The sequence below is a fragment of the Bos indicus genome, chromosome 8, assembly GCF_029378745.1.
Source record: "Bos indicus isolate NIAB-ARS_2022 breed Sahiwal x Tharparkar chromosome 8, NIAB-ARS_B.indTharparkar_mat_pri_1.0, whole genome shotgun sequence".
In the NCBI taxonomy this organism is placed as follows: Eukaryota; Metazoa; Chordata; class Mammalia; order Artiodactyla; family Bovidae; genus Bos; species Bos indicus.
In genome coordinates, this window is record NC_091767.1 from 61,804,738 (window position 1) to 61,832,033 (window position 27,296).

General features: G+C 34.2%; 1 protein-coding gene across 2 annotated transcripts in view; it reads left to right on the forward strand.

Moving 5' to 3' along the window:
- The window catches only part of DCAF10 (DDB1 and CUL4 associated factor 10), a 51,622-nt gene that overhangs the window by 1,891 nt on the left and 22,435 nt on the right, over window positions 1-27,296 (forward strand). For both annotated transcript variants that reach the window (XM_070794777.1, XM_019966228.2), the window contains exon 2: window positions 14,226-14,339. In XM_070794777.1, coding sequence (XP_070650878.1) covers window positions 14,226-14,339 — 114 coding nt within the window. The remainder of the gene's footprint in view (window positions 1-14,225; window positions 14,340-27,296) is intronic.

Consider the following 27,296-nt stretch of genomic DNA (forward strand, 5'->3'; position numbering starts at 1 on the left):
AAGGAGCAAAGTATTAGAATCTGGGGTCACGGAGCAGGTACACCCTATTTCATTTCACTTGCAAATGCTTTTTCTTAATATAGTAGTTGACTTGAAACAATGACTGTGCACCTGAATACAGGGAAGACTGGTGAGAGGAGAAACTATTCTGCTGAAGTTTATCTGTGGAACCTCCTCTCCTCACTCCTTCCTCCAACCAAGTGCTATTCCTAAAGTTTCTCCCAAAATATCAGCAGTTTGTTCTTCATAACCCTTCAGTTCCTCTCTTCAGCATATCTCAGCTCCTTTCCTTCCAGCCTCCTACCTGTTTTCTCAGGCCTTCAGAAATAGTTGTTTCTACTCTTTGAAGGTGGAATTTTAGGTAGAGGGTGAGAGGGATAGAATGAGTTATGAAGAAGGAATTCTCATTACCAGTACTATAAGAATGAGGAGTATATTACTGATAGTTCTTGTTTGAATATGGGCTATGTTTTCCTATAGTAACATTTTTGTAAAGGGTGGTACTTTTATTTAGGTACTCTGATATTTCATGCAATAACATGCAACTATACAATTACTAATTACTTACTGTAGAAAACCTAGACAGTAAATGAAACTAAAAGAAGCTGAATATCCATTATGATCCCAGAGAGTAAATGGATATCTAAGGAATCTTTTTCTTTGTATATATCTTTTTTATTTGTTAAAAAAAAATTTTCTTCTTCACTGCACCATGTGCAGCTTGTGGGTCTTAGTTCCCTGACCAGGGATTGAACATGGGCCATGGCAGTGAGAGTGCCGAGTCCTAACCATTGCACTACATGGAACTCCCTTTGTATGTTTAACATAAAAATAGAACCTACTGTTTTGTAGCCTGCTTTTTTTCATACATTATAAATTATCTATGTTAATGAATATACTTCTACAGCATTGTTTAAAATTTTTCATTGGTTAAAATAAAACCTCTAAACTGATATTTTAAATTTATGTCCTTATGGTAAGTCCTTAGAATGAGTAAAAGGTTATGAAGATTTTGGATTCCTATTATTAAATTGTCCTTTGTGAAGACTGTACCAATCCTTATTCTTATCAGTCCCAATGAAAGTGCTTGTCTTCCTGTACCCTTGCCAGTGTTGCACATTGCCATTCTTTTTCATTTCTGTCAAGGTAATAGGTGAAAATAGTTCAGTGTTTTAATTTTTTAGTCTTCTGACTACATCTAATATGCCCCAGTTTTTATAGGACTTAAAATGGTTTTATATAAATTGACATATCTTGTTAAATGAGATGATTTCACATATCCTTCAGTTACATATAAGTTAAATCAGCTTACTGGATACTGTAACCACTGACAAGGACTTCTCAGTACAAAAAGAAGAGGTGATACAGAAGGTAAGAATTAAAATTAAGTATTTGATAGAGACCAGACTAGAAACAATTTGGCACTAAGAAAGAAAAATGAAGGCTATGTGGACCAGAAGGTAATTTGTAAAGAACTGTAAAATGTTTTAAGCAATAGCAGCATTGTCAAGATAAGTGTGTCACCTCCTAAAATGGCATTTTGAAAAAGGAAATTTGATATTTGCAATAATATGGACTTTCTTACGCTATCCTCTATAAGAATACATTAGGCACTGATGTGGAGAGAATTAGTATAGTGGAAAATAGAAGTGAAGAACTTATCCAGATTGCAGACAAGAGAGGCAAAGAGACTGAAAATATGAAGGAGGATTGGTGACACAAAGCACAAAGAAAAAAATGCGTACTGTGTATCTGGTTAGTTCCTAACGAAAATGCAATAATAGGATAAAACAAACTTGAAGCAGCAATAGCTGAGAACCTTCCAGAATTGAAGAAAGGTATCAAATGATTTAAGAAACCTGACACACACCTAGCAGGAATTCTCCCTTGCCATATAGGAAACTGCAGGACAACAGATATAAAATAGTAAAAGCCAGAGGGAAAAAGGCCTTCAAAGGAGTAACTATGCAAGTGAAAGCCAATCAGTCATCAGTAATAGTGTAAATTAGAGGATAGTGGTGATTACAATTCAGTATGCTGGGAAAAACTGCCAACCTGAATGTCTATACCCAGCAAATATGGGTTCTTTGTTCTTGTCGAGAACAAAGATGAAATAAATACATAAGCATCCAATCAAAGCTCTGTAAATTTGCCACCAGACCTTCAGTAATGGAATTCTAAGTTCAGAGAGAAGAAAGTGTTTTCAGCTGTAAGGTCTTGAGATATTAGAAGGAATGAAGATCAAAGAAGGTGGGAAATTTGTATGTAAAACAATCTGATTTTGTTTTTTGGGATTAACAAAGATGTAGCTAAAATAGAAGACAACAATAGCATATAAATTATGAACGGATGTTCGAAGTTCCTTATTTTTTTGAGGGAGAATTGTGATATATTCACTTTAGGCTTTAATGTGTACATACTGAAATGTACAAGGTAACCACCAAAAGACAAGTGTATTATTTCAGGACTAGAAGAAGAAAAAATTTTAGAATGAGGAGAACATATTCTAGAAGACAAGAAAGGGAAAGGGAAGAAAAGTAGAAAAGGTATAATAAAACACAAAGAATCACTGAAAATAAATACAAATATTACTAATTATAATATAGAAGTACTAAATGTACTTCTTGTACATAAGATAAAGAGGATATATCAAACACCTAAGCAAAAGAAAGCTGGTGAGCTATATTCAATATCAACAAAATGGGCTTTAAGGCAAAAAAATTACTAGACAGGTTACTTTATATTCAGATCAATTCACCTGAAAAATAAAAAAATTCTGAAATTGAGTTTTTTAACTTATATACATCCAAAATTGATAATTTCAAGGAGAAAAGAGAAAACTTATTATCATAGAGTTGATATTAATGTACATTATAGCATACCTCAGTTAAATCAGGCAGACATAGAAACAGTACTACTTCTAAAGAGTATAGAGTACCGCATCCAGGCCTGATGTTCAGCTAGTACACATTGGTTCAGCTGTACCAGTTGTTAAAATATTAATATATATCCATGGTGGTTGAATAGTTAGTTACTGCCCCAAGTCCACTGAGTGTCCTCCTAGTACTTAAGCACCTTCCATAGCATCTCCTAGAGTAACCCATTTGTGGTAACTAGACTCTTGGGAGATCCAGAGATAAAAGGAGCAGTCAGATGAGAGTAATGGCACTACTGGAGGCACCATCCAAACGTTAATTCTCTTGACAAAGTGTGAACACCCACTGCAGGATAGAACCCGTGGCAGGTAAATGAGGTCAGTGGGGTGGTTTGTGGATGAATACCATATGGATACAGATCCCTAATCTTACCATTCTGACTGAATTTCACCTTTATTTAGTGGTATAATTTTCCCAAAAGCCACTGAATACATACCCAGCATAGGCATTAGTAACACTCACTTTATTAATGAACATGACTGCCAAAGTAAGTGTTCTCTATATCAGAAACATTTAGTTGAGAGAACTGAGATGCAGAAAGGATGTTAAACACAAAGGATTTGTACTCTGGTTTATGCTCTTAACTACTGTATTACATTATGTCTCATCTGGGCTGAAGGATTAGGTTTGATATCAAATATGATGTATCAATTATTTTGTGACTTAGTTATTAATATAATTGAATGTAAAAATTAACGACAAGCATTATAAGGGCTAAATTTTTTCCAGTATACTTACTGTTAACTGCAGCAAAAGATAAAAAGAGGATTCAGCTCCATGAACTATTTTATTGCTATTAAGAGTGATTTTTTTTTTTTTTTTACTTATCAAGACCACAAGTTACTTAATAACTACTTATTTATAAGGAATTTTTAAACTGAAATATAGTTGCTTTACAATATTGTGTTAGTTTCAGGTATACAGAAAAGTGACTTAGATATATGTATATTTTTTCAGATTTTTTTCCATTATAGATGTTATAAGATATTGACTATACTTTGTGCTGTATAGTAAATCCTTGTTGCTTATCTATTTTATCTGTAGTGGTTTGTATCTGTTAATCTCCTACAATGAAAAAAAAAAAATCTCCTACAATGGCAAGCCACTCCAGTACTTTTGCCTGGAAAATCCCACGGATGGAGGAGCCTGGTAGGCTGCAGTCCATGGGGTCGCTAGGAGTCGGACGTGACTGAGGGACTTCACTTTCACTTTTCACTTTCACGCAGTGGAGAAGGAAATGGCAACCCACTCCAGTGTTCTTGCCTGGAGACTCCCAGGGACGGGGGAGCCTGGTGGGCTGCCGTCTATGGGGTCGCACAGAGTTGGACACGACTGACGTGACTTAGCAGCAGCAGCACTCCTAATTTATCATTCCTTCCTTCCTCTTTTGTAACCATGTTTGTTTTATATGATGACTACCTGTTTAATGTGGAAATTCTTGGAGGGTCTTTATGCAGTTTCCTATGGCAGTTCATGGTCCAAACAAAGGCATCTGGGTCAAAGAGATAATTATGGCTACAATTTCTAAAATTAATAAATGTTTGGGAGTTACTAGAATAATTTGATGAACAATTTGAGTTAGAATTGATATCACTTGGCAAGCGTTTTTATAACCTATAGGTTAGCCTATTTTTTAATTTTTTAAATTTAAAATTTTTATTCATGTTAATTTATATTACTATTGAATATTTAGTATTTTTTAATATCACACTTATGTAACAGCTGCCTCATGGCTTCCCCCCACCCCCCACACACAAAGATGAGTTAAAAATTCCTCTCTTATAAGGCCACATATTTCAAAAGATTGTCATTAAATAGTTTCTCAGGATAATGTGATTGCTAGAAATCAATAGCGTGTATTTTCAAGTTAAATATTTATAAGTAAAAATTTATAAATAGCTCATAAGTCAAAGTAGAAATGATAATGGAAATTAGAAATATTTAGAACTAGATGAAAATACCACATCTCAAAAGTTGTGGGATATAAATAAATCTGTACTTAGTATGAAAATTATGGTTTTTAATAAACTAGAAAGGAAGACAAGGAAAATTAATTAGCAGAGTATCTATCTCAAGAAACAATAACAGAATAGTGAAGTTATAACAAAGTAAATCTGAAGAAAGCCAAAGGAAGGAAATACAGAAATATAGCAAAAAATTATTGAAATTCTAAAAATCAATAGAAATACGCAACAGAAAGATTTGTCTTTGAAAAGACAAAGAATAATGAAACATGCTCATTAAATTGATCAATAGAATACCCAGATAAACAATATTTAGAATGAAAAGGGGGATATAATTTTAGATGCAAGAAGCAGAGATTGTAGCTTTCCAGAAGTAGCAGAATAGGTGGTTTGGACCAACCCTCCAACTGAGAATAATTAGAAAATCTACAGAAAAACATCAATATCTAATATAAGATATAAACAGTTATGTTTGAAGGGAGTAGAGAGCTGAGGCAGTGAGGAAATTGCAGGGCCAAGCTCTGCAAAAGGAGGGTAGCCAGAGATGTGAATCCACCTTTTTAGCCAACTGAATGTAGCAATATGGTAGAAATGAAAGATTGATTTGACATTAGAAAATATATTAATTGTAAATCACTACATTAACATTTTAAAAGAAAACTATAGGATAATTTCAGTAAATGTTAAAAAATATTTCATATACTTTAATGTATATTAATGAAAAAAAATGTAACAGATTTGAGGTAGAAGAGAATTTCCTTAATCCAATAGTAGGAATCTACCAAAACAAACAAACAAACCCTATAGCAAACATTGTGCTTAATGATGAAATGGTGAATGTATTCTTAAAGATCAGGAATAAGACAAGAGTGATTGCTATATAAACATTTCTGTTCAACATTGCACTGAAGGTCCTAGCTGGTGCAGCAAGGAAAAAAAGTATTAAAAATAAGAAAGCAGTTGTTTGTAGATGATTAATGATAATTGACAAAGAAAACCTAAAATAACGTGATAAATATTAAAATAAGATTGATGAATAAATAACATTTAAAAAATCAGTTGGCCTTCTGTACACCAGCAGCAAATGAAACAAAATTTTAAAAAGAACATTTACAAGAGCATCAAAAAATATCTCAAGTACCCAATAATAGATCTAATGAAAGATAGGCATGATCTACATGGAGAAAATCTCCATTGCAAATGGAGATATGTCATGTTCAAGGATTGGAAGTCTCTGTATTGTAAAACTATCAACTCTATGCAAACTTTTCTATAGATTTATTACAACCTCAAAATCCACAGGTGGATATGTATCTGTATGTATAACTTCCTATGTCAGTTCTAAATGTATAAGGATGTACAAAGAATTGTTATAGTTCTCTTGCTAAGAATGTCTTAAATATATGGAAAACTGTGCATATTACTGATGAGATGATCCAATGCTGTATGATATAAATTGTACCAGATTAATTTGTAAAGTCACTGCATCCTAATAAAAATACCAACAAAATTTTTTAGTAGGACCTGACATACTATATCTAAAATTCATTTGGAAAAGAGAGTATGATATTAGCCTCCCCTAAAAATGTTTATTGGGGCAGTGAGGGGGTTTTGCTTTGCTACTTGCCAGACCTTTTAGAAATTGCATGAAATAGAATATAGAGTCCTAAAAGAAAATCTATATATGGAGATGGAATTTACAAAGGTATAGAGTTTGATGTTGGGACAAATGACATCTAGTTTTAAAAGTTACAAATTATGCCATGTACAAAAATAGATTATATTAAAATGAAAAAATGACCATCAGTCTTATTGATCTTTCAATAGCTCTCTTGTTTATAATGCTTAATATTAAGACTTTCCAAAAATCATTGATTCATTACTTTTATGCATGAAAAGAAGACAAGTTCATTTCATGATTCTTCTAACAAAAAGAAATATTTATGCATCTTCTAAAACTACATATATTTGAACATTTTTACTCATGGTAGTCAACTAAAACAAAAATCCTTCGGATATTATTAAATTTTTTAAATTCAGATACCTCACAAAAGGATTTAGACGGACATCCTTTAAAGGATAATTTCATGATTTCTAAATATGGAAAAACTTTCAATTTAGTAGATGTTTCCCCTTACCTTGTTAATCATTTGTTCTGAATTTTAAAGTTTGGCCATTTAGAATTCTATCTTATGCATTTTCATCTTAAAGTGTAAAAATCCCATGTGCTTTTGGAATTATAAATTGAAAAGATTGCACTTTCAGAATTTCATTTGAAAGTAAAATCAATGCATTTCAATCTTGAATTGAAATCAAGATTTTGTTTGCTAGGTCTGAGTCTAAAATATCAGTATTTACAGAAAACTAAGACAAAATCAATAAAAGACAATAGATTTTCAGAAATCAAAATGGTGTTTGACTATCAGACATAAAAGAAATTGACAGTAACACAATAATAGTAGGAGACTTTAAACACCCCCAGTTTTGATGGACAGATCATCAAAACAGAAAATTAATAAGGAACCACAAGTCATACATGATACATTAGATGAGATGGATCTCATTGTTATCTTCAGGACATTCCATCCAAAGGCAGAAGAATACACCTTCTCAAGTGCACTTGGAACATTCTCCAGGATAGACCACATCTTGGGTCACAAAACAAACCTCAGTAAATTTAAGAAAATTGAAATCATATCACGCATCTTCTCTGACTACAATGCTATGAGACTCAATATCAATTACAAGAAAAATGTAAGAAACACAAACACATGGAGGTTAAACAACATGTTTCTAAATAACCAGTAGGTTACTGAAGAAATCAGAAGGGAAATCAAAAAATTTCTAGAAACAAGTGACAATGAAAACATGACAACTCAAAACCTATGGGATGTAGCAAAAGCAGTCTTAAGAGGGAAGTTAATAGCAATACAATCATACCTCAAGAAACAAGAAAAACATCAAATAGACAACGTGACTTTACACCTAAAACAACTGGAAAAAGAAGAACAAAAAAAACCCCAAAGTTAGTAGAGGGAAAGAAATCATAAAGATCTGAGCAGAAATAAAAAGAAATGAAAGAAACAGTAGTAAAGATTAATAAAACTAAAAGCTGGTTCTTTGAGAAGATAAAAGTGACAAACCTTTAGCCAGACTCACCAAGAAAAAAAGAATCAAATCACCAAATTAGAAATGACAAAGTAGAGGTTACAACAAACAATGCAGAAATAAAAGGATTATAAGAGACTACTATGAACAACTATATGGCAATAAAATGGATAACCTAAAAGAAATGGACACATTCTTAGAAAAGTTCAATCTTCCAAGACTGAACCAGGAAGAAATAGAAATTATGACCAACCCAATTACAAGCACTGAAATTGAAGCTGTGATCAAAAATCTCCCAAAAAACAAAAGCCCAGGACCAGATGGCTTTATAGAATTCTGTCAAACATTTAGAGAAGAGCTAATGCCTGTCCTTCTAAAACTTTCAACAAATTGCAGAGGAAGAAACATTTCCAAACTCATTCTTTGAGGCCACCGTCACCCTGATACCAAAACCAAAGACAACACAAAACTATAGGCCAATATCACTGATGAACACAGATGCAAAAATCCTCAACAAAATTTTAGCAAACAGAATTCAGCAACACATCAAAACTCTCATACACCATGATCAAGTTGGGTTTATTCCAGGAATGCAAGGATTCTTCAATATATGCAAATCAATCAATGGGATACACCCTGTTAACAAATTGAAAGATAAAAGCCATAAGATAATCTCAATAGATGCAGAAAAGACCTTTGACAAAATTCAGCACCCATTTATGATTAAAACTCTTCAAAAAATAGGCATAGAAGGAACCTGCCTCAATATAGTAAAGGCCATATATGATAAGCCTACAGCAAACATTATTCTCAATGGTGAAAAACTGAAAGCATTCCCCCGAAGATCAGGAACAAGAAAAGGGTGTCCACTTTCACCGCTATTCAACATAGTTCTGAAAGTCCTAGCTACAGTAGTCAAAGAAGAAAAAGAAATAAAAGGAATCCAGATTGGAAAAGAGGAAGTAAAGCTCTCACTGTTTGCAGATGACATGATACTGTACATAGAAAACCCTAAAGATAGTATCAGAAAATTACTAGAGCTAATCAGTGAATTTAGCAAGGTTGTAGGATACAAAATCAATACACATGGAGAAGGAAATGGCAACCCACTCCAGTATTCTTGCCTGGCAAATCCCATAGACAGAGGAGCCTGGCGGGCTGCAGTCCATGGGGTCACAGAGAACAGGACACGACTGAGCGATTAAGCATACACAGCACAGACAGATGCTGGTTAGCATTTTTTATCAATCAAGAATTTTTTAATTAAGATATATATGTTTCTTTTTAAGATACACTACTGTTGCACACTTAATAGACTACAGAATAGTGAACATAACTTTTGTATGCATAAGGGAAGCAAGAACTTTGTGTAACTTGCTTTATTGTGATATTGGTTTTGTTGTGGTGGTCTGGAACTGAAACTTCATCTCCAAAGTCTGTCTGTATTTGGAAAGATGGTAAAATACTTGCCGGATATGAATCAAACAGAGTAAGAATAAAACAAAATATTTGGCAAGATTTAATACAGTGCATTGTTTCTTTTAGCCAAAAACCAAGTCTTGACAACCATTCAGCTGTGTGTGCATGTATAAGTGTGTGTATATGTGTTCTGCTATGAAACACATAGAGAAATTTTATTTCGAATTTGAAAAAAAAATATGCATTGCAAAGGTACTCGGTTGGTAACTAATTCTAAAATACTTAAATTGATGATATTCTGCCTATCTTTTGTATTTTGAGAGCTAAAAAACTTGCCTAGGTATGAATTTTGGTAAGGGAAAATAGTTTTGTTATTATTTGTTACTGAATTTTCCAGAATAAATTATATACAACTTCATTTCAGGCTGGTAATTCAGTTGTCAAAACTAATTCTCATAATTTTATTGTTTTGATCTTTTATTAAATTTATAATGCTTTGAATATTCTTATATCATGTATTCAGTATATTTTTGGACTGTTACTTAAATGTTTCCCTGAAGGTTGTGACATATATACGTTTATGTACATATATATTAAACAGTAGATAATTGTGTGTGTATATATATATATAATATTAGGTTATATACATGTATGTGTGCTTATATGCATAAATAAATATACATGTATACTTAAAAAAAAACAAAATCAATACATAAACATCACTTGCATTTCTATATACTAACAATGAAAAATCAGAGAAATTAAGGATTCAATCTCATTCACCATTGCAACAAAAAGAATTAAGTACCTTGGAATAAACTTAAGGAGACAAAAGAACTGTACACAGAAAATTTTAAGACACTGATGGAAGAAATCAAAGATGACATAAAAAGATGGAGAGATATTCCATGTTCCTGGGTAGGAAGAATCAATATTGTGAAAATGATTATACCACCAAATGCAATCTACAGATTCAGTGCAATCCCTATCAAATTACCAATGACATTTTTCACAGAACTAGAACAAAAAATTTCACAATTCATATGGAAACACAAAAGACCCTGAATAGCCAAAGCAGTCTTGAGAAAGAAGAGTGGAGCTGGAGGAATCAACTTCCCTGACTTCAGATTATACAACAAAGCTACAGTCATCAGAACAGTATGGTAGTGACACAAAAACAGAAATATAGACCAGTAGAACAAGACCGAAAGCCCAGAAATAAACCCATGCACCTATGGGGCCCTTATTTTGACAAAGGAGGCAAGAATATACAATGGGGCAAAGATAGCCTCTTCAATAAATGGTGCTGGGAAAACTGGACAGCTACATGTAAAAGTATGAATTTAGAACACTTCCTAACAGTATACACAAAGATAAACTCAAAATGGATTAAATACCTAAATGTAAGACTAGAAACTATAAAACTCTTAGAGGAAAACATAGGCAGAACCCTCAATGACATAAAGCAAGATCCTCTATTACCCACCTCCTCAGTTCAGTTCAGTCACTCAGTTGTGTCCGACTCTTTGCAACCCCATGAATTGCAGCACGCCAGGCCTCCCTGTCCATCACCAACTCCCGCAGTTCATCCAAACCCACGTCCATCAAATCCGTGATGCCATCCAGCCATCTCATCCTCTGTCGTCCCCTTTTCCTCCTGCCCCCAATCCCTCCCAGCATGAGTCTTTTCCAGTGAGTCAGCTCTTTGCAAGAGGTGGCCAAAGTACTGGAGTTTCAGCTTTAACATCATTCCTTCCAAAGAACACCCAGGATTGATCTCTTTCAGAATGGACTGGTTGGATCTCCTTACAGTCCATGGGACTCTCTCAAGAGTCTTCTCCAACACCACAGTTCAAAAGCATCAGTTCTTTGGCACACAGCTTTCTTCACAGTCTAACTCTCAAATCCATACATGACCACTGGAAAAACCATAGCCTTGACTAGGCGGACCTTTGTTGGCAAAGTAATGTCTCTGCTTTTGAATATGCTGTCTAGGTTGGTCATAACTTTCCTTCCAAGGAGTAAGCGTCTTTTAATTTCATGACCCACCTCCTAGAGTGATGGAAATAAAAACAAAAGTAAGCAAGTGGGACCAGATTAAACTTAAAAACTTTTGCACAGCAAAGGAAACTATAAGCAAGGTGATAAGACAACCCTCAGAATGGGAGAAAGTAATAGCATATGAAACAACTGACAAAGGATTAATTTCTAAAATATACAAACAGCTCATACAACTCAGTGGTGGAAAAACAAACAATTCAAAAAGTGGGAAAAAGACCTAAACAGACATTTCTCCAAAGAAGACATACACATGGCTAACAACCACATAGAAAGATAATGCTCAACATCACTCATTATTAGAGAAGTGCAAATCAAAACCACAATGAGATATCACCTCATACCGGTCAGAAGGGCCATTACCAAAAAGTCTACAAACAATAAATGCTGGAGAAGGTGTGGAGAAAAGGGAACACTCTTGTACTATTGGTGGGAGTGTAAATTGATATAGTCACTAAGGAAGATGGTATGGAGATTCCTTAAAAAACTAGGAATAAAACCACCATATGACCCAGCAATCCCACTCCTAGGCATATACACTGAGGAAACCAGGGTTGAAAAAGACTCATGTATCCCATTGTTTATTGCAGCACTATACAATATCTAGAACATGGAAGCAACCTAGATGTCCATCGACAGATGAATGGATAAAGAAGTTGTGGTACATATACACAATAGAGTATTACTCAGCAGGAATGCATTTGAGTCAGTTCTGATGAGGTGGATTAACCTAGAACCTATTGTATAGAGTAAAGTGAGTCAGAGAAAGATAAATATCTTATTCTAACACATATATGGAATATAGAAAAATGGTACTGAAGAATTTATTTATAGGGCAGCAATGGAGAAACAGATGTAGAGAATAGACTTATGGACATGGGGAGAGGGTGAGATGTATGGGAAGAGTAACATGGAAACTTACATTACCATATACAAAATAGCCAACGGGAATTTGCTGTATGGCTCAGTAAACTCAAACATGGGCTCTGTATCAACCTAGAGTGGTGGGATGGGGAGGGAGATGGGAGGGAGTTTCAAAAGGGAGCAGATATAGGTATGCTTATGGCTAATTCCACCCTGCTTATTTAACTTATATGCAGAATACATCATGAGAAATGCTGGGCTGGAAGAAGCACAAGTTGGAAGCAAGATTGCTGGGAGAAATATCAATAACCTCAGATATGCAGATGACACCACCCTTATGGCAGAAAGTGAAGAGGAACTCAAAAGCCTCTTGATGAAAGTGAAAGTGGAGAGTGAAAATGTTGGCTTAAAGCTCAACATTCAGAAAACGAAGATCATGGCATCTGGTTCCATCACTTCCTGGGAAATAGATGGGGAAACAGTGTAAACAGTGTCAAGCTTTATTTTTTTGGGATCCAAAATCACTGCAGATGGTGATTGTACTCCTTGGAAAGAAAGTTATGACCAACCTAGATAGCATGTTCAAAAGCAGAGACATTACTTTGCCAACAAAGATCAGTCTAATCAAGGCTGTGGTTTTTCCAGTGGTCACGTATGGATGTGAGAGTTGGACTGTGAAGAAAGCTGAGCACTGAAGAATTGATGCTTTTGAACTGTGGTGTTGAAGAAGACTCTTGAGAGTCCCTTGGATTGCAAGGAGATCCAACCAGTTCATTCTAAAGGAGATCAGTCCTGGGTGTTCTTTGGAAGGAATGATGCTAAAGCTGAAACTCCAGTACTTTGGCCACCTCATGCGAAGAGTTGACTCATTGGAAAAGACTGTGATGCTGGGAGGGATTGGGGGCAGGAGGAGAAGGGGACGACGGGATGAGATGGCTGGATGGCATCATGGATTTGATGGACGTGGGTTTGGATGAACTGCGGGAGTTGGTGATGGACAGGGAGGCCTGGCGTGCTGCAATTCATGGGGTCGCAAAGAGTTGGACACAACTGAGCAACTGAACTGATGGCTGATTCATATTGAGGTTTGACAGAAAACAACAAAAATCTGTAAAGCAATTATCCTTCAATAAAAAAGTTTAAAAAATGGTGTTTGTAAAAGGTTTATAAAAATGTAATTTTGTAATAGGAAAGGGCTGAAACAAGAAACAGTACTAAAATCCATAAAAGAAAAGGTTTAGTTTGACTAAAACTGGTTTGGTAAGATGTATGCTAGACCTTTGAGTGCATTTTAATAGATGCTGATGAAGAACTGCCTAATTTATATGATCTTTTCTTAAGTTGCCTCATTTAAGCATGTTTTTCTGAAGCCAGCTTTTCTCATGTAAAAATATGTTTTTTAGGCTCTTCATATGCATATAAAGTTACCCGTTTTTAAGTGTTGTACCATTTTTCAAAGTATTATATACTATGGCTTATATAATTGATCTTTCTTTCATGTACACTTAGGTTACTTCCAGTTTCTCCCTACAATGAAGCATATCTTTATATGTGCTTCTTTGTATTTGGAAATTATTATTTCTCTAGATTGGATTCTCAGGAAAAAAAATGTTGAGATAAAAGATATACACGTTTAAAATTTTGTTAGATACTGGTACTCTCCATACAAGCTGCATCCAGCTTATACTTCACCATAATGTATGAGAGTAGTATTTCCTACTACTACTTGGAACAGTGAATAGTCTCAATCTTTTAAATATTTGCTACTAATGTGGACAGAAGTTATTCATCTATATCTTATATAGTCATAAATAGATGAATATCAATAAAATGAGAATGCTAAATAAACTAAAAGAAATGTGTCATTTCCTTCCAGGTCAGTGCTGACAGTTGCTTGTGAACAGACTGAAGTTCTACTTTTTGATCCTATATCTTCAAAGCACATAAAAACACTTTCTGAAGCTCATGAAGACTGTGTAAATAATATAAGGTTAGTATTACTGTGAGAAAGTAAACTTTATTAATGTGACCCAAAATATTCTGTTTTGGAAGTTAGTGAAAATTTATAATGCCTTGACCAGCAGTACTAGATGGTACACATTTGTAAATTGTGCAACTTTTCCTTTTAATTAGAAAAGTTACTGTTAACCATTTTGGATTGGAATCTTTCTGAAATGCCTTTTCACTTCCATATAATTTTACCTTTTCTCTTTGTGTTTTAGGGCCATCATTATGAACCTCAGCCATGTATTTTGTTAGTCCTGTAATGCTTTGGGGCAGTGCCATTGCTTAGCCTCTCACACCACCAGCCCCCAGATTCAAACTGTTGAGGGGAAAAAAACAGATAGGCACAGAGAACTTCTTTATTGTTTGAAGCTCCTTAAATTCTCAATAATGTGGGAAATAGCAGTTGTATAGTTTGGTGGACTAATACACAGTCATTAAAATGATGATTACAGATGCTGCATATCAACATGGACAAATGCTTGAAATAGTACAGGTTAAAATCATAAAAACTGTATAAATAGGACATGCAGAAGAAAAAGATTAGAGGAAGTATTTTAAAATGCTTACAGTAGATATATTAGAATGAATGGATTATGAGTAGTTTTCTGTTTTCAAAACTATATAATGAGATTATATGACTTTTGTAATGATTACTTTTAATTATCAAAAAAGAAGAAATGCTCCAAACATATAGAACAGTAGGTTAAATAGCACAAAAGATACAGCTAGGCTCTGAAACAACATAAACATCTTTGTGGCCATATGGCCAGACTGGAACATACAGAAAAAACTGTTAAAGAACTGAAGACACAAGCCCACTGGGTTTTCAGGCTGGCACTGACATGTAGTAGTTTAACTCCTGTCAGGAATCAAAAATGCTAAAGTATTTCATGTGAGGCAGGAACCAGAACCAGAATTATTACATGAAGCCAGGGGTTTAGTTGGAATGTCTGTCCCATATTTGTGAAAGGCTGTAAAAAGGGGAAAGCTGTTAATTACCTGGGGCTATAGCTTTTAGCTGATAAAGATTTGTATAGCCTCATGACCATGAATTGAATGAAGCCATTGCTGAGTCGGTGATTGAAGGTATATAAGTGATAGTTCCAATATCATCATGAAACTGGAAGCTTTGATCTCAGTGAGACCGAGTATTGGATTTGGGTCCAGAAATCCAAATAGGACAACTATAAAATCATTAAATAGGAAGAGAGAAAGAAATTGTTTTTTCATCTTTCTTACTCAAAAGGAGTCTACAACCAAAATTCTAAAACTCATTAAGGTAATCTAATATTAATATAACAAAATCAGCAACTGGAACAGGCATTTTCTCCAGATGAAATTACTTTAATGGAGTAGTCCAACAAAGACTTTATTTTAAAAAATGAATTATTTATTTTTTTTGACTAGGTAATACATGCAAGTGGTACAAAATTCAAAGGTACAAAAGGGTAAACAGTGAAAAGTAAGTCTGTCTCCCACCTCTGTCCCCTAGCCACCCAGTTCCTCTCCCCAGAGGCAACCACTATTACCAGTTTCTTGGTATCTTTTCTGAAATAGTTTATGCATGTACAAACGTATATACACATACACTCATACATGCACACACACACACACATATATATGTATACACTTTTATATAAATGGTAGCATTCTACACATACTAATACATACCTTGGTTTTTTCACTTAATGACATATTTAGAGATCATTCCATATTTGTACCCATGGGATGATTTTATTCTTTTTAACGGCTGCATAGTATTCCATTGATTGGATGACACTTTAAAGCATTTTTAGGATGCTCAAATAAGTTAACAGAAAAAAAAAAAAAAAAACCCAGATACTTTCCATTAATAGAGAGCTCAAAATTATGAAACAAAAGAGATGAAACAAGAATAGGTTAATATGGAAAAGAAGTAACTAGAACTTTTATAAATTAAAAATATAGTTGGTATATTAAAAAACTTAATAGATGGGATAATTATTACCCTATACACCACTGATGAGAGAATTAATGGGTTGGAAAATATTACTAAGAATTTTACCTAGAGATTAATTGAGATATGTAATATATCAAATACAGAAAAAAAGAAGTTGCAGAGATTGGAGGAGAACTAAATTTTGAAGACACAAAGGCTGAGAATTTTTTGCATTGAAAAAAGTCCTGAATTCTTGAATTAAAAGTAAACTGTAGTGTTTAGTGGGTTAAACAAAGATAAATTCACATCTGGACAGGTTGTGATGAAACTCTAGGATATCAAAAATAAAGAAAATCTTACCACCAAAGTTAGAAGCCAGATTATCTATGGAGCTATGATAATTAAACTACCTGATTTCTTATCACTAATAGTTGATGCTAGAAGAAAAAGGAGTAATATCTTAAATATCAGTACAGTCCATGGGGTCGCTGGGAGTAGGATACGACTGAGTGACTTCACTTCCACTTTTCACTTTCATGCATTGGAGAAGGAAATGGCAACTCACTCCAGTGTTCTTGCCTGGAGAATCCCAGGGACGGGGGAGCCTGCTGGGTTGCCATCTATGGGGTCGCACAGAGTCGGACACGACTGAAGCGACTTAGCAGCAGCAGCAGCAAGACAAAGTAATGTTTGATACCATTTCATATCCAGATAAATTCTTATTCTAGGATAAATAATTTCAATTATATATAATAATTATAAATGTTGTTATTACTAGAAGGTAGGTTAGGATTTTAGGGGGAAGAAGGTGCATTTAAAACAAAGTTACAATGAAAGCTCTAGATCAGCACTATCTTAAAAATTGTCTGATAGTCACATAAAGACACTAATTTTTAATAATTTATTTGCTCCAGTATGCCTAAAATGTTATTATTTCAACATGCTATCAGTATTAAAAATACTGAGATATTTTACTTCCATTTTTTTTTTCATGCTAAATCTTCAAAATCCAGTGTATATTTTAAACTTAGAGCACATCTTGAGTCAGACTGGCCACATATTAAGGACTCAAAAGCAACATGTGTCTAATGGCTACCAAATTGCACACTGTAGCTCTGGATGGTGACAACAAATAGGTTGTATGGGTGAAGGAGTTTTGTTCAGTGGGAAGGTATATAACATTTAAGATTCACATCATGTTTAGGAAGAGGATAGAAATACTAAGTAATTTCTGACTCTTTCAGAACAATTTATGATTAAATGTGTATGATAAAAAATTAATAAAAATTTCATTTATAGCTTTCAAACCAGCAGAGTGGGATAGGGGGTGACAGAGACTATTAAAAACTTGATCAGTAAACAGAAGGGAAGCTTAAAAAAGTGAAAATAAAAAAGCAAAGGAAAGGAAAGATAAATAGAAAACAAGAAGTAGAAATAGGTCCAAAATATTAATAGTCTACATTTACATATAAATGAATTGATCTTCTTTATTAACAGACAGATAGAAATTTGAATAAAAAATAAGATCACACATATACTCTTTATGAAGATAGCAAAAATAAAACTACCCAGAAATGGGAAAAGAAAATTGATGTAGGTTATCCCTGTGGAACAGATGGAAGACCAGAGGCTTTCTTTGATAAGGATAAAGTGTAACTACATATTAAAAGAAAAATCCACCAAGCATATATAATAATCATGAACTTGTATAAAACTTGAAATTAAGAAAGCAAAAACAGAATAATAAGGAATTACTAATACATGTCTATAATCATAGTAAGAGGTTTTAATACAGTTCTGTACAAAAACTGGTAAATCAAGCAAATAAACATTTAAGTTGTAAAAGATTTTAAATACTTTGAATAACCTTTCTGCTAAAAACAGAAATGTTGGATAATTTTTTTTTTTAATATTGTTTTAATGTAGAGTTGAGCTGATAAGAAAGTAAGGACTCCTAGGGCCAAATATGAAGTGGAAGCAAGAATGCAAAGAAGTAAACATGTATTCAGCTGGCTTTTACCCTGGAGGCATCTGCTAAATGCCTGTGACTCTTTGAGTTTCTGTTTTGACAGGTATGAGAAGTACAAAGGACAGGAGAGTTAATTCTACATCCAGTTCAAGGTGAGGAGTCTAGTACAAAACTATGCATAAGACTGGGGCTACAAATTCTGCAAAGGGCTACAGTTTCAGCATAAAGGTTTTCTAGAAATAAACCACCTTGTTCATCTAGACTGTGGCACTGGGTAGAGGCATGTCAAAAATCTCTGTGAGTTACTAATGACAAGCTAGCCTTCATGCAGCCTTCACACGGCCATATGGTCCAAACCCCTCCAGCCAGCAATTTTAAATTGGTTCCAGCTTAGTAGTGCTGTGAGAAGAAATGCAACTCTCTGGAGGAGAAAACTCAGTATTATAAAGAAGTCAGTTCTTCCCCTAAAGTAGTCTATGAATTTAGTGCAATTTTAATAAAAAATCCCAACAGGATTTTTTATTTTTATTTTTTTTTAAAGGGTTGTTTTTTTTTAAAACTTGATATAAAAGTTCATACTTAATGATAAAGCACCAAGAATGTCTGAGAAAACTTTGAGGAAGACTGAGATGATAAGAGTACCCACCCCTTTAGATATCAGACCTTATCTTAGGACAGGGATAAATTAAGTGACCAATGAAATGAAATAGAACTTCCAGAAACAGACACATGCCTACATGTAAATTTGATTTATGACAGCAGGTTATTTACAAACCAGTGGGGGGAAATGGAAAAGAGATTGGTTTTGTGTGTGACTCGATGGACGTGAGTCTGGGTGAACTCCTGGAGTTGGTGATAGACAGGGAGGCCTGGCGTGCTGCGATTCATGGGGTCGCAAAGAGTCGGACACGACTGAGCGACTGATCTGATCTGACCTGATATATATAAAAGATGAAAATGAAATTAGATTTCTACCTCATATCATAACTAAAAATAACTGCCTGTTTCTTTGTTTTTAAAAGAAATATAGAATATATTCTAAGTACAATAAAGGATTCTTTTTAAGACACACCAAAAAAGTATAAACCATTAAGGATTGATAAAGTCACCTATATTAAAATTTAAAACTTCGTTGTAACTAAAGACATAACAGTGTGAGAAGATGCGCGATAAGCTGGTGGGAGAAGATATTTTCTATGCACATAGCCAAGAAAAGGATTAGTATCCAGAATATATGAATAAATTACCTTAGAGCAAAATAGGCAGAGACTCACTAAGAGAAAATATCAATAAAATGAGCAATAAATATGGAAAGATTTTCAAGCTTACTAGTTATCATGGAAATGCAAATAAAATAGCAGTAAAGAACAAGTATTGGCAAAGATGCTGAAAAATAGACACTTAGACATTATTGATGGAGTATAAATTGGTAAAATTATTTTGAGCAATTTAGCAATATCTGGTTAAAATTGAATATCAGTTGTTTAAAAGAAACCACATATGAATAAAGCAATGTGCAAAGAAGTTTCATTATAGCATTGTCAGTAATAGAAGTTGGAAACAAATCTCCATCAAGAGGACTATAAATAAATTGTATACTCATACAATGGAATACTATACATCGGTTAAATGAAGTAGAAGCATCAGCATCTGAGATGTATCTCAGAAATTCAGGATTGAGCCAGAAAAACAAATTGTAGAATGAGCTGTACACAGTGTGATACCATTTATATAAAGTTTAAAAATAAATAAACATAAACTTGATGAGGGCATGTATTTGTTCTCTGCTTTATCCCCAGCACCTGGAACTGTGCCACATGTGGGGGCTCATTAAATACTGACAAAATAAGTTGAATGCAAAACAAAACTAAATTGCTTATGGATGGATATACAGTTGTAAATTCATAGTATTAAAAACTTGCAAGGGGAGTAACAACTTTTGGATAGTGGTTCCCTCTGGAGAGGGAGGGAGGGGAATGGGATTGGGGAGGGATATACAGGGTTCTTTGATTGTTTGTAATGTTCAAAAAAAAAAATCTAAAAGATAACCAAATGTTCAAATGTGATAAAGCTGGGTGGTGGGTATCACAGGTGTGTATTATATTCTTCATTATTTTCTTTATGTTTCTAATATTTTTACAATTTAAAAATTTCTCATCTAAGAAAAGACACGTCAGGTTCTTTGCCACTACGCAAAATGACCTCTGACTAATTTGCTGTTAGAATCTGTGCTGTTTTTCAATATCAGTTCTCATCTGCTGCTGTCAGTGTGCTTGCTCTAGTACCTGACACAAATTTGAAATTGCCTCTTATCTGTTAGAAAAACAGATTATGAAGCCATTTAGAAGTACGTATCTCATAAGTGTTTTGAATAAACATCAGAAAGATCCTCTGGCATGAGCCTAAGTGTGCATTACTTATTAATAATACTAACTTCTATTTTTTGAGTGCTTACCATGTGCCAAACCTTTTGTGAAGCACTTTTAATACACTATATTGTTTAATCCTCACAGTATCCTGATGTGAGACAGATATTGTACCCATTTGTAAGGAATGAAGAAACTGCAACTCAGATAAAGAGATTTGCCTGTGCTCTTATATATAGTAAGTGATAGAACTGGAATTCATACTTAGTTCCGTTAGACCACCTCAGTGTACTGTTCAGAAATATAGGCGTGCATTTCTCAGTTTGGTTCTAGATAGTAATTTTCCACATACTTAGTGCTGTTTTGTAGTTCGTTTCTTAGTTTTGAGGTTTGCTTATCTTGTAAAGTTAAAATACTGATATTTGTAGAGTATTTTCTGTTGCTTCATGTGAAAGTCAGGGGGAAAATATGTAATTTAAATTCTTAAGCCCATTATACAGCCTTCTTTCTCATTCATGAGGACTCTGTATGAGGATTTGAGTCCATATAATAATCAAGGTTCCCTAGTTATGAGGTTGCAAGAGGAAGTGAAGTTATCATAATATTTACTTAGCAACATGGCAGTTAAAAAAATCAGTGCCCATTTAAATATTCTAGGATCTTCTTTTCCTTCCTACTGTCTTTGTTGGTCTTTTTCTGATTGTTATATTTCAGACAATATAATATGGGTACAGTCCTTATCATGGGGAACATGAAATTTCTGATCTTGTAAAGGATGTACAATTTTGCAAGACCCTGAGAAGTGATATTAATGAACTGGTCAAAATCATTGGCAAATGAGGATATGATAGAGTTAGACCAGTTATCAGTTACAAAAAAGAGAATGACAGAATTGATGACATGATAGAAACTTCAGAGAATTAAGTGAATATCTCATAGGACTAAGGGAAAGGCATTTGGGAAAATTGATGAAGATCTTGAATATTATACAGAAATGGCCCTCTTTTTATTATAGTACAAAATTCAAAAGTAAGGATGTCATATTCTGCATCATAATTTCATTGGAAATGTTATGTAAAAACCCATACATTTAACTTATTCTCTTTCTAAGAATTTACATATAATTAAATGTAAAAAGGCTTATTATATGATTTTGGTTTTAAGATACATTTCCCTTGTACAATGAAATGTTGGTACCTGTTTTAAGAAAATTCAATTTCAGTTGCTGTTATCCTCTGAAAATGAAAACCTCAATTTATCCAGAGCTCCTTAGTCATGTATTAGAGTTAAATGGGGTTCTATTATGTCCTAGGCTTCCTTGGTGGCTCAGAGGTAAAGAATCTGCCTGTCAGTACAGGGGACGCAGGTTCAATTCCTGAGTCAGAGAGATCCCCTGGAGAGGGATATGGCAACACTTGTCACCTGAGCACACATTATGTCCTAGAGCCAGACATCCTGGGGTGTGAAGTCAAGTGGGCCTTAGGAAGCATTATTATGAACAAAGCAAGTGGAGGTGATGGAATTCAAGCTGAGCTATTTAAAATCCTAAAAGATGATGCAGCTAAACTGCAGCAGTCATTATGCCAGCAAATTTGGAAAACTCAGCAGTGGCCACAGGACTGGAAAAGGTCACTTTTCATTCCAATCCTTAAAGAAGGGCAATGCCAAAGAATGTTCAAACTACCATACAGTTGCACTCATTTCACATGCTAGCAAGGTTTTGCTCAAAATCGTTCAAGCTAGGCTTCAGCAGTGCATGAACTGAGAACTTCCAGATGTACAAACTGGGTTTTGAAGAGGCAGAGAAACCAGAGATCAAATTGCCAACATTTGTTGGATCATGGAGAAGACAAGGGAATTCCAGAAAAACATCTACTTTTGCTTCATTGACTATGCTAAAGCCTTTGACTGTGTGGAACACAACAAACTGGAAAATTCTTAAAGAGATAGGAGTACAGACCATCTTACCTGTCTCCTGAGAAACCTGTATGCTGGTAAAGAAGCAACAGTTAGAACTGGACATGGAACAGTTAACTAACTAGTTCAAAATTGGGAAAGGAGTATGACAAGGCTATATATTGTCACCCTGCTTATTTAACTCATATGCAGAAATGCTGGGCTGGATAAATCACAAGCTGGAATCAAGATTGCTGGGAGAAATATCAACAACCTCAGATATGCAGATGATACCACTCTAAAGAGGAACTAAGGAACCTCTTGAGAGTGAATAAGCTGGCTTAAAACTCAGCATTCAAAAAGCTGTGATCATGGCATCCGGTCCCTTCACTTAATGGCAGATAGATGGGGAAAGAATGGAAACAGTGGCAGATTTTTTTTTCCTTGGGCTTCAAAATCACTGTAGATGGTGACTGCAGCCATAAAATTAAGACACTTGCTCCTTAGAAGGAAAGCTGTGACAAACCAAGGCAGGGACATAACTTTAGGGTTTTCCAGGTGGTGCAGTGATAACAAATCTGCCTGCCAATGCAGGAGACACAGGAGACATGGGTTCAATCCCTGGGTCGGAAAGATCCCCTGATGAAGAAATGGCAACCTACTCCAGTGATCTTGCCTGAAAAATTCCATGGACATGGGAGCCTAGTGGGCTACAGTTCATGGGGTTACCAAGAGTTGGACTTGACTGAGCTCGTGTGCTTTGCCGACAAAGGTCAATATATTAAAGCTGTGGTTTTTCCAGGAGTCATGTGTGGATGTGAGGGAGTTGGTCCATAAAGAAGACTGAGTGCTGAAGAGTTGATAACTTTCAAATTGTGGTGCTGGAGAACTTGAGAATCCTTTGGACTGCATGGAGATCAAACCAGTCAATCCTTAAGGAAATCAGCCCTGAATATTCATTGGAAGGACTGTTGTTGAAACTGAAGCTCCAGTACTTTTAGGAGTTCTTATCATCAGTCACCTTCCTTCCTTTCTTACACCTGTAAGACACACAAGTCTTTATTTTTTTCAACACTGTATAGCACAAGGAGATCAAACCAGTCAATCCTGAAGGAAATCCACACTAAATATTCATTGGAAGGACTGATGCTGAAGCTGAAGCTCCAGTACTTTGGCCACCTGACGCAAAGAGCCGACTCACTGGAAAAGACCCTGATGCTGGGAAAGACTGAAGGCAAAGACGAGAAGGGGACAACAGAGGATGAGATGGTCGGATGGCATCGCTGATTAAGTGAACATGAGTTTGAGCCAACTCCATCAGATTGTGAAGGACAGGGAAGCTTGGCGTGCTGCAGTCTATAGGTCTATAGGGTTGCAAAGAGTCGGACATGACTGAATAACTGAACATATATTTTGAGGCAAAAAATGAGAAAACTAAAGTCTAAGTATTGAATTTTTCATTAAACTTATTCAGTTCAAAATTACTAACTTTTTTCCAAGATTATATTTTCTGCAGTATTAAAATATCCTTTTATGCAACAATGGTAATTTTTTTCAGTGACCTTATTGACAAAATTTTTAAACTGATCCCTCACTTTATTTTATTTTTTATGAATATACTTTTGGAACCTGGTCAGCTCAGAGATTCTTCTGAACGTCTTAACCAATCATGTTACTTTCTTGCTTAAAACCCTTCAGGGTGGACTGTTATGGTCTACAGCAATATAATCCCACTGGGGTTTTAAATCCATATGTACATTATGTTCTTTCTATATTAATAAAATATCTTAGGTTTTTTCCCCTAAACTTTTCAAATGTATGAAAATGCTTTTATGATGATAATCAGTTTAAAAAGTTTGACTTTTCATTAGCCTTTGTCATTTTGTATTTTTAAAAATCATATAATTCCTGTCAAGTGTGAAAGTCTTTGAAATACTATTAAAAGCCTCATCAGTAAATTTAAAACTATAAGGGGAAAAATGGATTTGACAATATAATTAAAATTTTCATATAGTAAAAACTATAAATCACATTTAAAGATAGAAACATATGTAAAACATTCAGCATGCTGTATTTGAAAAACTGAAGTATATTATCCTTATTATAAACAGATTTTATAACTCATTTTGCAAGAGGGAAATCAGTAAGGAATATGGAATAGAAATTCCCAGAAGAAATATAATATTCCAATTAATATGAAAAAAGTTTAACTTTACCAAGAATAAACATATCCGCTTAAAACAAGATGATATTTTTTTCCTTGCACTTAATAGAATTAATATATAAATAACTTGTTTGGGAAGGGTTTGGAGAAACAGACACTATTCTAACTGCTCATAGAACTGGCTATTATTAGTATGTTTTTTTGAGGACAATTTGGCTATTTATATTCAAAAGCCTTACATTTAAAAAGTCCCTTTTTACTTAGCAATACATTTTCCTGCAAATGTATTTAGAAAAACAACTAGGAATGTGGTTAATGTTTGACTGTTAGGATGTTCATCATAGTGTTTTGAATAGTAAATTGGCAGCAATCTAAATATCCAGCAATTTGCAAGTTAGTTTAAAAAAGAGAAAAGATTATGATTCATTCATAGTGAATGCTATTCAGCCATTAAAAATTATTTTGTCAATAATGACATGTAAAATATTTATAAAATAATATTAAGCATGAGATACATGAATTAAGCTAAATATCAATTTCAGTGGTTATTTTTGGTAGTGGATTTTTTCCATTTAAAAAATACTTTCAATGGATATGTATTTATAATTAAGAAATAGTTATTGGGAATCACTATAGAATGATTCCATGATTTATGCTCTACTTGTCTCTCGTTTTCCACACACAGCACATCTAACTGCTGTTGCCTCACAGTACAACATCCCTGTACATACCTTTATACCTTTGCTTACCCCTTGCCCTTAGGGAGTTCCTGCTCATTTTTTAAAAAAAGAAGTTCAAATGACACCACCATGAAACATTTCCTAACTGTCCTCTTTTCTTTGCTTACTCAACATATTTATTTTGTATAGCTATATATTTATAATACCTCCTCCACTAGGCAGTGAAGTGTTCATTCATTTAATAAATATTTGTGAATTTGTGAGTAGGACTGTGTGTGTTGGGTACTACAAGATCTAACCGTGAGTTATGCACACAGGTTTTGCCTGCCTTCAAGGAGTTTATAGCCTTTTAAAGTTATTCCCTTACACTGTAATATTAAGTATTGTGATAGAAGTATAGAGTGCTTTGGGAAATTAGATGATCAGTAAATCTGGCCCAGACTGGATATAGAGAGAAGTCTTCCTAGAAGGGCTAATTGTTGAGTATTAAAAAGGAAATAAGTGTTATCCAGGTCAAGAGATCGGTAGAATGTGGTTTCAGGTAGCAGAAACAGCCTGTACAAAAGCCTGAAATTTTTTAAATTGTTGTTTCAGGAAGGCCATTATGGTGCTTGTGGATATTGATTTCTGATAGAAAATAATTCTATATAATTTTATCTTGGAGGAGTTCTTTTCTTTGAGAGAAGGTAGTTACATACAATAGTATATGTTAGAGAAAGCATCCTAATATTGAATTAAGCAGAAATTAAAATGTGATAGGTTATAATTTTTAAATATTTGTAAATATATTCCCACTGAGAAATTAGTATAAAATAATTAAAATCTGAATTATAGAGTATTTTAATTGTGTTTTTGTTTTACTGAAGTATAATTGATTTACAGTATTTTCTGGGGTACAGCAAATGATTCAGTTATATATATTCTTTTCATATTCTCCATAATGGTTTATTACAACATATTTAATATAGTTCCCTGTGCTATACAGTAGGATCTTGTTGTTTATCTGTGTTATAAATAATAGTTTGTATCTGCTAATCCCAAACTCCTAATTTATCCACCCCACTTTCCCCTTTTGTAACCATAAGTTTGTTTTCTTGGGCTGTGAGTCTGTTTCTGTTTTGTGAATAAGTTTATTTGTATATCATCTTTTAGATTCCCCATTTGAGTGATATCATATGTTATCTTCATTTAGTATGATAATCTCTAAGTCCATCCATGTTTGCAAATGGTGTTATTTCATTCTTTTTTATGGCTGAGTAGTATTCCTCTATATATGTATATATTATCACATCCTCTTTATTCATTCATCTGTCCATGGACATCTAAGTTGCTTCTGTGTCTTGGCTATTGTAATAATGCTGCTATGAACATTGGGGTACATATAATTTTTTGAATTAGATTTTTTCTGGTATATGCCCAGGAATGGGATTGCTGGATCATATGGCAATTCTGTTTTTAGTTTTTTAAGGAACCTCCATACTGTTTTCCATAGTGCTTATACCAGTTTACATTCCCACCAAGAATGTAGACGGATTCCCTTTTCTTTACATATTCTCCAGCATTAATTATTTGTACACTTTTTAATGATGGCCATTCTGACTGGTGTAAGGGGATACCACATTGTAGTTTTGAATTGCATTTCTCTGTTAATTAGCATTGTTGAACATCTTTTCATGTGCCTATTGGCTATCTAGATGTTTTCTTTGGAGAAATGTCTGTATAGGTCTTCTGCCCATTTTTTTTATTGGGTTTTTTATTATTAAGTTGTACAAGCTTTTGTAAATTTTGGAAATTAAGCCCTTGGAGGTCACATTTGCAAGTACTTTCTCCCAGTCCGTAGGTTGTCTTTTTGTTTGGTTTATGGTTTTCTTTGCTATGCAAAAGCTTATAAGTTTGCATAAGTGCCATTTATCTATTTTGTCTTTCATTTCTTTTGCCTTGGAAAAC